The 16,626-nt window shown below is 34.4% G+C and overlaps 1 protein-coding gene across 6 annotated transcripts in view; it reads right to left on the minus strand.

The window, feature by feature from the left end:
- Positions 1 to 16,626, minus strand: part of PPP3CA (protein phosphatase 3 catalytic subunit alpha) — a 332,878-nt gene that overhangs the window by 15,110 nt on the left and 301,142 nt on the right. For all 6 annotated transcript variants that reach the window (XM_054484215.2, XM_054484214.2, XM_054484217.2 and 3 more), the window contains one exon: positions 1,977 to 2,061. In XM_054484215.2, the coding sequence (XP_054340190.1) occupies positions 1,977 to 2,061 (85 nt within the window). The remainder of the gene's footprint in view (positions 1 to 1,976; positions 2,062 to 16,626) is intronic.

Raw genomic sequence — 16,626 nt, forward strand, 5'->3', positions numbered from 1 at the left:
CAGGCACGCGTCACCATGCCTGGCTAATTTTTGTATTTTTAGTAGAGACAGGGTTTCTCCATGTTGCTCAGGCTGGTCTCGAACTTCTGACCTTGTGATCTGCCTACCTCGGTCTCCCAAAGTGCTGGGATTACAGGCGTGAGCCACCATGCCCGGCCACTTTATTTTCTTATGTTAGTTTATTGTCTATCTGGCTGGCATTCCAATTCGGTATCTAGATTGCCTAATTCAGTGCATGGTATACAGTTAATGCTCAATCATTATTTACTAAGCTTAACTTACTTTTTTCTGGATAGGATCTCTCTATATTCTGCATATGTGCTATGGATTATTTTATTATAGAAAAACAATAATATAGAGCTTGCTTTTATTTTCTACTAACGTGCAATTTTAAGTCAAGTCACTGATCACTGGGTTCAAATAGTCCATTTATCACGGGATAGTCATGGAAATTCTAGAGCTGTTTTCACTTTCCCTCAGATACTTCGGACAGAATAAGAAATAAAAGCATTGTTGGTAAATCTGAGGCACAATAAATAAGCAAGTGTTTACTCAGAATTCCAATTAAGCTTATGACCTTCATATACACCTTTGTCCCCACAGAACATTTTTCTAGCCATACAGGCCTCCTTGTGGTCCTCAAAACTGCCAGTTTTGTCTTTACTTAAGTATCTTTGCACTTGCTATTCTCTTTGCCTTGAACTCCCTTACCTCATTTCTTCATGAAGGTCACCTATGCTTGCCCAAATACTATTACTCAGAAAGTTTTCTGTTGACCACACACTAAAAGAAGTTCTTTATCTCCCACTTGCTCCAACTCTACATTGCCTTATTTCTTTTCTCCATGGTACATAATCAATGCTTTAAATTTTACTATATTTACTTATGGCATGAATGAATAAGCCCTGAAAATGTAGTTGGAAACGTAGAGCAATAGAGCAAAGGTAGCCTCATTCAGTAACAGAAGGGAGCAATGATGCCCTATTTTCAGCTTGAACACGGCTTGTCGTGATTGTGCTGGCTACCACAGAGTTCTCACTGCCTTTGATGTGGTGTCTCTGAGAGAGCACGATAACGCTTTTCATCCTTCTCATGGCTACCTCTTTTGGCATTAAGTCATTCAGTTACTCTTTAGTGACTGTACCAGGAAGAGGATAGAAATAGCAAGAGGGGAAATCAAAAGAGCCAGTGTTGATACTCTATGAGAAAGAGTTGGGGCAAAAATTTGGCAAAAAATTAGATTATTAAATTACCCAATTGTAGATGTAATATTTCCCAAGGTGTTCCTATTTACTCGTTAATATGTATCATTTTGAATTGACTGTATACTCCTTACATATAAATGTATCATATTTTAAAGTAATCTTCTGAAGAGAAATGTTACATTGTATTATTTAGAAATAACTGGAGTTTCCTTCAAGAAAATATTTGTTTTCTAAATTAATGCTTAATAATAATAATATGATTCATAACCTACAAAATATACTACTATATGGAAATTGAAACATAGTAATTTTTTCTCTCAATAATTAGAATAACATAGATTCACATGAACAGCTTTATGGCTGATGTTCATTTCCTAGAATTCTAGTGAAATGTGTCTGATAAATGCATCTTTCACCACGAGCCAGAATGAAAAAGAAAACAGAAAAAATTACAACAGCTTTTCCTGTTTCATAAGATATTCAACCTACTGTGAAATCAATGTTTTAAAGTCCTATAGCAAATAGAGGAATAAAATGTGATGCAATTCATTTTGAGACTTTCTTAACAGAAATAATTTATAGATTGCAATTTAACTAAAATAGTGAGAAACTGACAATTTCTCATTTAATTTTCCTCAATTTTTAATTTAAAAGAAAAAAAGACAAATATTCTCTAGTAAAATATTTAAATTACCAGACGAAAGTATTAAAGTATTTATTAGGTGACACATAATACAATTTGAAACAAAAACAGAGGACGAATGCACCCACCTGAGCACTGAGAACACTCTGGCCATTTTGCCTATTGCTCGGATCTTGTTCCTTATCACCTCTTTCCGGGCTGCAGCTGTTGCACCTGTATTTTCAAACAGAGTTCAGTGGTCAGTAATTTTTTACCTAATTGTAATTGATTTTACAAATTTACACATACAACAGACTCCAGTAAGCAAAATCAGTATTTTTTTTTTCCCCTTAAGAGGATTTATCTGTAAATCAAATTTGAAAATTTAAGCTTTTGGCCACCAATACTAGGATGTGATTTTTGAGAGGTCCCCATAGTGCCAAAGAAAAACTTTTGAGATATCCAGAGGGGAGGTGAGTAAGAAGCTAAATGGAAAATCACTGAGCAGAGAGGGGTAGGTTCCTATCCTCCTCTTCCAATTGACTTTCCCCTTCTTTTCTATTTATACAGAGACCACCCATTGGGAGGAAGAGTTAAGTGCCTTATCACCATCTTCTATTCATTTGCAGTCTCCATGCTGGGAAAACTACTTTAGGAAACTGCTTTTCCAAAAGTTCTCCTTTGATGTGATTAAACTAGGAAGTCTCTTAATTCCCTATCTGCCTTGCAACATCATTCATAATTATTTGATGATGATTGTTTGAGCACTTGATACTCTTTCATCTTCTGGTTGGTTCAGGAGTTCTAGAGAAAAGAGTAGAGAACTGCTAAACTGGATTTAGTAAGAGACAGTGGCACCATGGTTTGCATTTTAGTACTATTTTTGAAAGTTATGCATGGTTTTTCTGGGTAAGTTTTACCACTTGTTACATTTTCCAAATTAAAAAAAATTAATTACATGGATTATTGTTACAAATAAATATATTATTTTAAAATAATGTTTTAAAATAATACTTTAATGAGTCCATTTCATTTTTTCTTTTAATTCCTAAGGTACATTGGAAGAAGTATAAAACAGAAAAAATACCTCACTTTTTTTTTTTTTTTTTTTTGAGACAGAGTCTTGCTCTGTCACCCAGGCTGGAGTGTAGTGGTGCGATTTCGGCTCACTGCAACCTCTGCCTCCCAGGTTCAAGTGATTTTCCTGCCTCAGCCTCCCAAGTAGCTGGGACTACAGGCATGTGCCACCACGCCCAGCTAACTTTTTTTGTATTTTTAGTAGAGACAGGCTTCACCATGTTGGTCAGGCTGGTCTCAAACTCCCGACCTCAAATGACCTGCCTGCCTCAGCCTCCCAAAGTGCTGGGATTACATGTGTGAGCCACTGCACCTGGTCAAGATTTTTATAATCCAAGGTAAAATGGATAAACTTATCCTTTTTATTCATTATGTGGGATTTTATAGAAAGCATTAACACAAGCAGATCGTCTAATTCTACTGCCTCTAATAGATATACAACAGAATATTCTTTTCAAATAATAACAGAAATGTTCCTAATCCAAATGAACAGTTTGAGTCACGTAATTTGCTCAGGGATGGTAGTCTATAGATGATAACTGGTATGTGTTTTGGTCTTTTATTATAATTTGTGATAACAGCAAGCTTTTACAGAAGGGTTTTGAAAAAAAGATTTCTACTGTTTCCCTTAGAGGGCTTTTATGAACACCATTTGGAATCTATTTGATTGTATGAATCAATTAATATGCCAACATTTCCATGAGAAAGAAAACTTGTACAACACACACAATTTTGAAATGGCTAGAAAAAAGGTATTTGCTTCCCCCCCCCCCCTCCACTCCAAGAAAGTGAAAACATATCAATCACTTTCTTTGCCTGGGTGGGTAATCTTTCAGAGGTGATGCTAACACAAACCCATCTCATAGGTGCATGGGTGTTCCCCAGAGGGTGTGTGAAAACCAGCAAGCTGGTTTCCTCTCACCTTCCCTCTGCCCTGAAAACAGCCTACATTTATGTCCACTTCTTCCTCTCTTGTGGCAACTATGCCATGGCAGGCACCTTTCAACATAACCAATGGGAAGGACTTATTATTGCCAGCCATTCTACCTGCAAATGGGTGGAATAAGTTTCCATCCATGTGGGAGACAGCTGTTCTCCAATCTAGCTGTTCTGATAATCAAGCAAAACCATGGGTTCTCATTCACTATAAGTTCCTTGAATTATTAATTAGTTTCTCGGCCAGAACACTGGGGAGGAAAATAGGTGTGTGCAGGATCCCTGCCTCTAATCGTATTCTGATTTTGTAAACAATATTAATTATCTATGATTTGTAATTAAGATTATACATCAAATTCTGCTCTGGAGACTATCTAAAACTGAATTCTCTGTGCTTGGATTTTAGATGATTAATGAACAACAGACCATGAAAGGACTTTTTTTTTTTTTTTTTTTTTTTTTTTTTTTTTTTTTTAGTGGGATGGCAAATAGTCCCCTTAGGGTGGTCTTCCTATACATATATATATTTCAGTTACTCCATTCAATGATGCTTTCAGTCTAACATTGTCCTATTACTACTCTATGTTTAAAACTCCCTACCTCAACTGACCTGTGAACTCAGGGGTCATGATATGCTGAGTAAGGGAAAATATTCTGGCTCTCTCCAATAAACGATATGGCCAGATCATGAAATCAATTCAATGAACACAAAGAATGGAAACTGTGGGAGAGCTCCAAAACTGGTCACTATATTTAGAAGCACAACAAGAAAAGCAGCAAGGAGTGGCTAAGATGTCTAGAAATAAAACTTCATGTATTTAAGTGAGGTGAGGGGGGAACACATAAAATCAAATATGTAAGAAATATATATGAAGAATAATCTCACAGAACATTTCTGATAAAAAACTTGTAAAAACCATAACTGGAGCAATGAAAAGTAAGAAACTACGTTGGAAAAGGAGGGAAATAAATTATGTAAAGCTGTGCTTCTTAGCTTGGTATAAGCTGATGATCAGAAAAATGCTCAAATACATACTAAATTTTAAATGTAAAATGAACATTCTCACAGTCAGTATACTATTCCTTATATTTTCAGATAAAATGAATGATTAGAGAGCATATAAAAGATATTGTACTTTATGTATATGTAGCTGTGCTCCCCATAAATAGTGACTCACAACACACTCTAGCACTTTTCTTAATTGAAAAAAAAAACTCTCTTTTAAAAATTTCTCGGCTGGGCACAGTGGCTCACGCCTGTAATCCCAGCACTTTGGGAGGCCGAGGCGGGCGGATCACGAGGTCAGGAGATCAAGACCATCCTGGCTAACATGGTGAAACCCCGTCTCTACTAAAAATACAAAAAAATTAGCTGGGTGTGGTGGCACATGCCTGTAATCCCAGCTACTTGGGAGGCTGAGGCAGGAGAATCGGTTGAACCTGGGAGGCAGAGGTTGCAGTGAGCCGAGATTGTGCCATTGCATTCCAGCCTGGGCAACAAGAGTGAAACTCCATCTCAAAAAAAAAATGTTCTCAATAACCTAGATAAGGAGTTTTACTATCCCTCTTACAAAACTGAAATATATTTACACAAAAAGTAAAATAACCTGACCATGGACAGTAAGAAGAGACATTAAACTATTCTCTGAATGTTTTTTCCTGAAAAGTACCTTCAATCTTTTCCATATAATCAAAATCAAAATTAGCTCTAACCACACATATATAACCTCACAAAGATTTAAAATACCAAAATAAAATATGTGGATTGATGTGTAATTCAATGTAAAGGAGCTGAACAACAGCAGGAGAGAATTAAGTTCAGATGTAAATGTTCTGGTATACTATACTTAGTATTGCTATTCCAGGTTTTCGGTATTTTCCAGAGATCATTAAAACTCTTTTTCAAAAACTTATTCCATTTCAAATCCTCACAGTCCATAATTAAACAGAAAGATCAAGAATAAGTACATGTTTTTCAGAATTTTACTACCTGCAACATGCAAAGATAATGTCATATTAAACATTCTTGGTACTGTTCTGTTTAGGTTGTGAAAATGTACCACAGTAGCTCAAATTAAAATTCAGTATATTAAATAATGAAGACACATAAAATATCTTTTACATGAAAACTGTGGTAATTTCTTTCCATTTAAAAAAACATATAATCACTTATTTCAACTTGGAAGTCCAAAACTGAAAGGTAGTATTTCATATGTTAGAAAAAATAGTAATTTTAAGTAAAATTTCATTTTGTTTCAAATAATAATCGCTTCTTTTTTTGGCCTCTCCTTTCAACTTTTTAAGTTCTGATCTTCTTTTATGCCTGGGGTATCATGCTACTATTTCCAGAATCTAAGCAACCCTGAAAACTCAATTTTTCCTCAACATAGGGGAGGCTAGTACACAGACCAAGGGGATCTTTAAAGATCTGCTTTTAATACATATCCTTCTTGCCCTTAACTTAGCACCTTGCTAACTTCTCATGAAGTTTTAAGATATCTATGGCAAATGACCTTCTAAGTGACTGTTGCAACCCCACAGGGTAGATTTCAGCCTTAGAAAGGCACTGGAAAAAGGCATTTGTACCACAGATAGTGGGGGCAAGTGCTTGGCTGAAGAGAGATTCTTACCACCTGGGGTATCTGCCACACATTACAGATGTTGGCTCTGACTTCCAGCTCAGTTACCACTGTGGAGCTACTACTGTGAATTCTTCAGTTACACCTGAATTAGTGGTGTGCAGAAAGTGTTATGTAGAGTACAAATTACCATCCAAATCATTCATTCATTAAATATTCTTGTGACTCCTTTACTATACAGCCTGCCATATGCTAACAACAGAAATATGAATGAGGCATTGTCTCTGCTTTCGGAGATCACATGAACAACAACAAGAGACTGTGACAAATATTATATTGAAAGTAACAGTGGTACACTGGAGCTGGCTTCTGTCAGCTGGTAAGAGGATACTGAGTGTATCCCTTCTTAACTCCATGGTCAGTAATGTTGGTAGCTTCAAATCAGCTGTGGGGGAAACATTTATACCATGAAAATCTGCAAATGCTACAAACCGGGGCCATTTTCCCTGGGAGGACAGGTGCAAACTGCTTGCAGGTACAAGAAAAACTTTTCAGTGAAATGGTGACAGTCAAGGATCTTGAAGGATAAATAAACACCAAAAAGAAAGAAGAATGACATTCTCCATGGAGATTTTTTAAATGTGTAAAGGCAGCAAAATTCCACATTATGTTCAGATGATGGGTAAGAATTTTGATGTGAATGAAGTTTGAGTAAACTCGGAAGATGGTAGGGTGGGAAAGAAGCAGGAAATGCCTGGGCTAACCTGTAAAGGCTTTAGCATAGTAGTACATGCAAACAAGAAGTTTAGATATTAGCATATATGCAATAGAGTTAAATAAAACTTACTTTGCCAGATACCAAAAAAGAAAGAAATGGTTAGATTGCTGGATGAGTAGAGACAGATACGTGATAAAGCAAATATAGTCAATTGTTAGCTATAGAAAGTTAAGTGATGGGTATCTAAGTACGAACTATACAGTTCTTCAAACTTTCCTGTATGTTTAAAATATTTTGTAATAAAATGTCAAAAAATGAAACTATACTTGGAAGAAATTTGGTTTTGTGGGGAAAGAAAAATAGCAGCTTTGGGGAGAGAAGCCTCTATGTCCTGCCCTGCCCTTCCTTTATGTAATATGGGAGGATGCATGAGCTTGCTGAAAAAGGCAATGAAGACTTCTCACTGGAGTTACATTCTCCCTCTCTCTCTTCTCCACCAAATCCAGGAGAAAACTGAACTGGCAGGATTTTGTTTTAAAAGTCTAATCCAACAGATTCTTATTAGTTTCAACACATTTTTACAACTGTAAGAAATAAAAATGACCAGTTCTAAAAAATTATGCTTAAATATCTTCTGAAAAGAAATATTTTTACATTAGAATGTGAAAAACTGCTTTTAAAAATTGTTTGCTTGAGTTGTATTTTATTTGATAGAAACACTAGCAGACCTTTCCCAATTGATCATTATATTGGCCACAAGCTTTTTGTTATCATTAGGCTTCTTTCTTTACAGGGCATTTAATGCAAGTGTATCCACAGCCTATGTATTTAAATGAAATATATGTAAAAAGTATATTTATACTAAAAATTTTTGTACGTTTTAAAAGGAAAGATATATCTTTAAAATTATATTTTGCTGGTAGACTTCAAATGTTTTGAAACATTTAATCCAAATTCTGAGAAAAATTTTTTTACCACTCACCACTTCCAAATTTGTTAAAACTTAACAAAGTTCATTCCTATTCTACTTGAAAGTAAAATTTTTATCATGGGTCAATATTATTAAACAGAGTTTCAATGTTCCTTCAGATTTTATTTTTTGCCAAACAGAGCAATTACTGAATTTGAATAAAACCTCTTGATGAAATGAAGCATAAGGTGTTGAGATAATTAATATCTTTTGTTGTGCTATATTAAAGATAAAAATGGGTTTTGTGTCCATCCAAAATCAGCACCTTTGAAATAGAAGATATAATGCATAAGACAGAACAGACTTCAGATACCTCTAAGAAACTTGTGTAATTGGTCTTTATAGCTTTTTACAGATGATGAAAATTATGAATATAAAGACTGTCTTCTTTGGGAAAACACATGTCCAACAGTTGAAGTAATCCCTAAACCTTATCTTGTCTTTTTCTTTCCTGACCTAACTTAACAACAACAAACCTTGAGCTCTTATATCCCAGCAAAGGGATGTTATGCAGAAGTTACTTTAGATATCCACCCAGTTTTGCTGTTGGCTATGAATTGTGACAAGTGCTTCAGTACATTTTCCTACACCACCAGGCGCTTGAGTCCTAGATTTAAAAAAAGCACCATAAGCAATGGATAACTGTTTACTCTGATGGAATGGCTTCAAAATTGTAGCCTTTATAATTTTTACTCATGTAGCTACAAAATAATATCCCCAAAGAATACTATTCCCATTCCATGTTTAAATAGTTGTAAATAATGTTGTAAACATTATGAGATTAAAATGAAATGGCTATATTATTCTGTTACCAATGGCATATAAATATCACAGCAATTTGAGTCCCACTATCATTCATTTAGAGAAAAGTCCATGAATAAAATCCTCATTGATATTTAGAAATCTTATATTATTCTTTTTTTCTTTGAAATTGTAGTTCCACTTTAAATTTCCCCAATTTTACTCCAGTGCATTATAAATTTAAACTTTAAAATATATACATATTTTAAATTAGACAGGATCTCCCCATGTGGCTCACGCTGGACTAGGACTCCTGGGCTCAAGTTATCCTACCGCCTCAGTCTCCCAAGTGAGGTTACAGGTATGCTAAACTTTAAAATATTTTTGTCACTACATTATATGTTATGTTTAGAAATATAACTAAATTTTAGAAATTTCCTGAGATGATGGGTCCTAAGTGTTCAAAAATTCCTTTGGAATAAATAATATCATAATTTTTATTACAGAGAGTTCACAATTATCAACCCTTTGGTTCCTAATTGAGATAGAGAGCACTAACATATGATAATTATTCATAAATATTAAAATGCACAGAAATAAAATTTTATTGGAATGCATCTCTTTAATGATAAAGATGGGAGGGAAATTACATTGCTCCCTTGATTAAGGAGACTTCCTAGACACTAAGCTTTCCAATGTCTCTTTTTGTGTGTGCCCCAGAGGTTTTTATAGCTCAAGGAAATGTTCATAGTGACTATGTCTAGGGAGACCTGTGCCTTTCTGTTAAAATGGAAAAAGGGCATTTGAGAAAGAGGAGGTGGGAAAGGAGAAGCTGCAATAAGGCCTCCAGCCAAGGTGCCTTCTCAGGCTGATCACTTTTAAGAAAATAAGACTTATGGTGGCTGAGGATGTGAAAATGGATTCCTTTTAACTCCTCTTGAAATGTCTTAGGGTAATCACGACAGTACAAATATTCCAGCCTGAAGACTGCTGTTCTATCAAGAATTAGATTACTCTATTTCTAGAGTTGACAGCTATTGGAAGAATGCCTTAACTAGACATAAACCTGGGAATCCTGCACTGTTCATCTACTTAGGGTCAGTGCAGTCAATGTGAATCCAGAGATTGTTTGCTTTCTCTCACCAAAAGAAAAAAAAAAAGCCATATGTATGCCTACATAAGTTACTATTTTGGGCAAAAGCAAAACACATTCAAGACAACAAGTGAAAAAAAATCCTGGTAAAAATTCATCTTTTTGAAGATTACTAACTAAAATATTTAGAATATGGATCCTAACTCTATTAACTATCCCTCCCATAGGTGACAAAATTGGGACATAATAGCCACTCACTCCAAATCACTCTAAAGCACACATTCTGAATTTCTTCCATATGTTTTTTTAACTTGACTACAATCTCAGTATATATTAAGAGCCTGCAATGAATGGTGTGATATTTGGCATAAGGCTATTCTGTCTTACATCCCACTTTGAAAGCAATAGAAGAGCCTTTAAAATATAATTTTTTTAAAAAAAAGTTTCTCCTGTGTAATGGATTTTAAGGGTGTAACGGATTTTAAGTATTCAAAGGATTTTAAGGAAGGCCAGAAGAGCCTAGATTTTTCTCCACCTCTCTTGTCATAAAACATAACCAAATTCTTTGGATAGGAAGTCTTAAAAATGGACAGACTATGCTCAAATGCCCAATTACTGTCATTATTTGGTTATTTTCTGTTTAATTATAAGTCACTTTCACTTCCAAACTCTAACTGGATTCCATGCACTTTTGTTCTCTAAGATGTTGTGTTCTGTCTGTTTAATGACTCCTTGGTTGAGTAGCAGAAGCTGACTATAAGCAGAATTCTAACTGGGTGAAAATGAAAGACTTTACAGTAGATTAGGAACTTTCCATTGATTTTTCAAGAAACTGTCACATATTCAGCTCATACCTTACAAAGGATATTGCTCCCCCCCTTTGTTTTTTAATATTTACCAAGGAAGCAATTAAGAGCCATAAAATCTGATTTGGCTCAACCCCTTTATTGTGACAAAAACACATCAATTTTATAAAGCAACAACAGAACATAAAAACAAAAAGGAATAAATCTAAATTTAATAATATCAATTTATTATCTAAAAGGGAAGCAGTCATAATGCCTGTATGTCTAACCAAAGATTGCTCTTGATATGGATGAGGATATAACTGTTTAATAGGATTTACTGAGGACATAATTGTGCATACGTGATAAGTGCTGGAAGAATGCATTCAGACTAGAACTTAATTCTGGGCCCATATGGATTTATACATTTATGAAATACTAGAATGACATATACATGTTATCTCTGCAATGATATAAAGTGAAGGGAGAAAACGAACAAACATATTAAATATTACGTTTGATTGTCTCATATGTTTTACCCTAGATAAAAAGTTAATTTGAGTACCACTTGACAACATAATAAAAAGCAGACGGAAAGAAGTAATACAACTCCTTCATCTGACCGTGGAGAATGGCTGAGGCACTGGCATCTAACGAGCTTATCTGAAAGAAGTCATTCAAAGGTCTTTTGCTATTCACAATTCAGGCACGGTGTTTTGTTACTTCCTGGGAGATGTAGTAAAGTTTTGCCCAAGAAGGAGAAGTAGAGAAAACAAGCACTAGGTTCTGGCCAGTGACCCATGCACAGGCAACTTCAAAAAGTAGATGGTCCCCAAGTCATGAGACTTTAACATCACTTAAATATATTATTATAAATGTATTATTATCTTATCAGGAGAATGGATGTGCCAGTTGAAAATGTGTTGGTTTGCAACAGACGCATAGTAAAGAAGAGCAGCTGAGGCAAACATTTGAAATGTTCTGGGAAGTACTGTCCATGGGCCAAATGGCTGTGAGGTGCTCTGGTCCTACTGCAAAGATTCAGATCACAAATACTTGGCTTGTCCACTTCTCTTAAGACATATAACTAAATTGGCATTTGAAAGCCAGAATAGAACAGAGGTAAAGAACTTGTGTCTAGAATAAAAGACCTTGGTCTAAGTCCCAGCACTATCATTTACCAGCTGTGCTACCTTGGGCAAGTATTAAGTCTCTTTAAGGCTCACTTTCCTTATCTATAAAGTGAGGAATGTTCTAAATGCATTATTTCCATATAATCCTCACAACAACCACATGGAGATGATACTACTAGTCTCCATTTGACAGAGAACAATTCTAAGGAACAAAACGTTATTTGCCTAAGGTCTTTAGCTAGAGGTGATTCAGAACCAGGATTCATTACAGTACCAGCTGACTGATCTACTTCACTCGTGGTGGCAGAATTAAATAAGTAATGTGCTCATTCATTCTCAACATTCAAAAAATAAATGTGCCAGTTAGGGTGCTACCTGCTAATGCACGTAGAACAGAACTTTGGTATATGGGAAGTATTGTAAAATGCTTGTTATTATTAAGAAGAAAACACTTGTGCAGATATGAACGTTCCAGTTTTTCAAACAGTTAGATTTCTCTCTGTAAATTAAATGATGTATTATATGATCTTGGTGAATATCAAGCTGCCCTGAGATGTGGCCTCATTTATGTTTTGTGCCAGCCAGGCTAACAGCTGGACCCCAGATTATGGCAAACACACTTGGAGACAATGAGAGCAGCCAGGATGCTGCTGGCTTTGCAGTCAGAACAAAATAGACCACTCCAAAAAGATGCGGTTGACAAAATAGAATCAACATTTCTATTTCTACAGAGTTCTGAGACAAAATGGGAGAACAGCTTTTATATCTTCTCATGAGCTAAGAATAAAGAGGAAAAAATTAAACAGATTTCTAGAAGAGTGAAAATAGGAAAACCTCAGAGAGAAATACTTTTAAAATTTAAATTTTGTAGGCATTTATTGAACTTTTAAGTATAGCCTTTACACCTGCCATATGAGATAAGTTACTCTAAAAAGAATGTTTTAGAAACTGGACTCACAACTCTCTTGCAGTTGTTCAATCAGTTATCAATTACTCTAATAAAAGTACAATCTTCAAGTTAAGAACCTGAATCCATTAATGCTTTAGTACAAAGAGAATCAGAAAAGCTCTGCCAGAAAAGTTTGAAAAATATAGTTTATTTTCTTTTGGTATTAGTTTTCAGCTAGTTAACATTACTTACTACAGGCCTTTCTACGAAGAATGCCTCTTTCACATGCCAATTATCTCAACCCTGTCTGCAAGAAGTAAAGTGTTCTAAAATACAGAGAGTCTTTGCTTTCACTGAGAAAGAGAGCTCTCTATCGCAATGCCTTTCAAATAAAGAATGCATTAAGGTTTATAAGGCCACATGTTTACTTCCCTTATGCAACATGGTTTGCTTTCTCGAATAAATTTTATAAATCCATTTATGCTTCGATATGTAATAGCTAATGTTTAGTATAAGTTGGCTAATGTCACCATTAGTTGAATAAAAACTAATGCTATAAAAATCATTTCTTTCAAAAGCTGTATAAAATATATATTATACATGCATATAATACTGCATGTTGAAATACAGTATAAAATCTGGAGTATTTTTTGTAATATTACCTTACTGTGAGTATAATACGCTGGTCAATGGTGGACACTATCCAGCCAATTAGCTGCAACAAGGATATGGCTGTTTTTTTAACATTTAGTTTATTCTGCAAATTATGAGCTTCCATGCAATGTGAAAATTATGCCAGATAATTAAGAAACACATTTGTGCAGTCATAGTAGTACAATATGAAGAAAAGGCAGTACTTCTGATGCCTATATTACTGCATCATTTTAATTGCTAAATTAAAACGATTTTAATTATTGTGACCAAAGATAAAAGGCCAGATTTGATTAAACTAATTAAAATACGATAGCTAACCAAGTAAAAGCTTATTTGATAGTCAAGGCCTCAAAATGTCAATAGCCCTAAATACAATGAGAATCATACCAAACTACACCTAATAAATGCCCATGTGTTTTTCAGACATCTTTTAGTTTTAATGATATACTAGCTATAACAAGGTGTCTTCTTTTTAAGATGAAAGCATAATGAAACAAGCAGTTTTCTGTATTTTATAAAGGGTATATTCTGTACTTTATAAAGGGTATAAGAAATAAATAACAAATTTATAGAGACAAACGATTTAGCTTCTAAATTAGACACAAAAATATTAGGCAACTGAAAACAAACAAACAAAAAAACCAACAATAAACTGGGAAAACAATAAAAAAAAGCCTGAGAAGAATTTAGTCTTTTAAAAATATTAAATAACCTACCTTTTTACACATCTTTCTTTCCCTGTACCCTAATTACATCATGCAAACTCAGTTATTATAAAAATATAAGAGATGTTAAAACTGGTAAATGGATGTCCACCCTTTTATATAATTTCCTTGAAAAAATAATATGGACTTATCACATGGCCACATTTTCTAAAACATCAAAATTCATAAAAGTTTTTTTTTTGGCTTTTCAGAAGTAGAAAAAGAAAGATGTCCCCCATGTTCTTCCTTTAGTTATTCAATATTTCATCCCAATTCCTGCTGCCTCCCCTAAACACCTATATCCTGTGACTAGCATGTTTAAACACCTATATCCTCTGCAAGACTAGCATGTTTAAAACTGGTTTAATTCTTATTCCACTTGACTCCAAGATCAATGAAGGCAGGGACCATATGTGTTCTGTTCATCATTGAATATATGGTAAAATATATTATGTCAATATTTGCTTTTAATGAATACACAGAAATAAAAATACGTAAAGTAAAAACAATGTGATATTAGAATTGGGCACACTGAATTTTATTTTAGTATTTTCCTTTTGTCAATGATTTCAATTTTCCGTGCCACTGTAAAAATCCAATAAATTTTGCTATTCATCTCTTTCAACAATTTGATGTCTGATAGCCAAAGTTATGGTCCTAATTCTGGCCAGACTTATAACTCATATTAATTTTTCTGCACTGGGTGCAAATATTTTTAAGTAGCTGTTGCCTGAACTGCTACACAAACCTGTTTCTTGTGCTCTCTCATCACTCCTATTTTCTCCTCCTTTCATCTCCAGCTTTAAAAGTGCAGACTAATTTTAAAAATCAGTCCTCAATTTTGCGAGATTTTATTCCAAATCAGCAACTTTGGAGGCCTATTTCACTCTTAATAAATTCAGTTATTACTTAATCCTATGCCTCTGTCACTAGCCCCAATTTCTTTCTCAATTTCTAGGTCTCCTTTCCCAAATCCTGCTTGGGCATTTCTAGAATTACACATGTCAGTTTTACTCAAACTCCTGCCTGTAACAGAACTCATCTTTCTCCTGGAGGTGGTGACTTTTTCCATAAATGTTATTATCCCTCCTATGCCCCTAGGTTTGAACCGTCAAACTCAGCTTTTGTTTCCTTTGCCCCTCTAAGACCTGTTGATTCTACAACACAAGTCCTCGGAAAGGTCTTTTGAACAGTTCCTTTTAAATGTTTTTCTTAACAATATTTTTGTTCAGATCTTGTCACTGCAACTTCAAGATACTTTATTAAGTTCCTACATTATATCCCTACTCATCCTTTGTTCATTTTCTAAGCATTTATCTAAGCTTGAAGAAGTTTTTGCTTTTTCTCAAATACTGTTTTTATTATGTTACTCCTTGACTTACTAACTTTAGGTTAGGCTTCAATGTTGACAGAACAAGAATCTCATCACCACTGTGTTCCTCAGAGCATATTTTCTTTTGTATGTCTAAATGTTTTTTTTCTATTTTTTATATTAAAAATTGATATATTCCCCCTAAACTGTACAGGCTATAACATCATTTTTTTAAGATGGGGAAGCTGAAATATAGGATGCTAAAATGAGTTGCTCAGAAATAAAAATCACAGCACAAAAAAAGCTCTGAGCTAATGGCTCTTAGTATATGTGCTGCTAAATGCATAAAGTGATGGGACTTTCTAAGGTTAAATCTTTAAACTTAATTTATTAATTCCATTTAGATTTTTAAATTAACCAAACCCATTTAGATTCTGTGACTATTTGAAAGTAATGATTTGGGGGTAATCTCTTTATGCTTGGGGTGCCAAGGCATTTCTACAAAGGAATTATTAGTGTCAAACGCTTTTTGCTAGGTCAAACATTCATCATGGCAAATAAATACAGTTTTGGTAGAAAATAATATATTCATACCCTTAGAAAAGTATTCCTCAAGGACCAGTAAGATACAACATTAGTCACACTAATTCCCAACCTTGCACTTTAATTCTGTACAACTGTTAACAGCTAGACAGAAATAGGTAGGGAGACACTGGAACCTGTGGTATTAGATATGAAGAATTATCTAATTCAAGGCAGACTATGGAAGATAATTTTCTGGTATACGATATAGATGGTTTCATAGAGGCATGCAAAAAGCTACTCTGATTCCATATTCACTTGCTTATGGTTAACATTAGGATAAGGCAAAAATGTTGACAAAGGATAAGAGTTCTACCATGTGGTTTGCTCTTTAGATAAAAGCAGACACATAAATTCTAATTTAATATTAAGTCTTTCCAGTGCAGCTTGAAACTATATTTGGCTTGAAATGTATTCACTTTATTATTTTTTCTTTCCTTTCTCATTCTACAGGGCTTCAGTTTAACTTCCACAGTTTTTTCTGGTGAGTGAGACTTATCACATATCACAATCTCAAACACAATCTGTATTATTTAAAAAAGTGATCTCAGTGCCTATGATTTTAGGACCTAAAAGACAGTCCCAGATAAATAACTATTCCTAACTTACAAAACTATCACTAGGTT

The sequence above is a fragment of the Pongo pygmaeus genome, chromosome 3, assembly GCF_028885625.2.
Source record: "Pongo pygmaeus isolate AG05252 chromosome 3, NHGRI_mPonPyg2-v2.0_pri, whole genome shotgun sequence".
Lineage (NCBI taxonomy): Eukaryota > Metazoa > Chordata > Mammalia > Primates > Hominidae > Pongo > Pongo pygmaeus.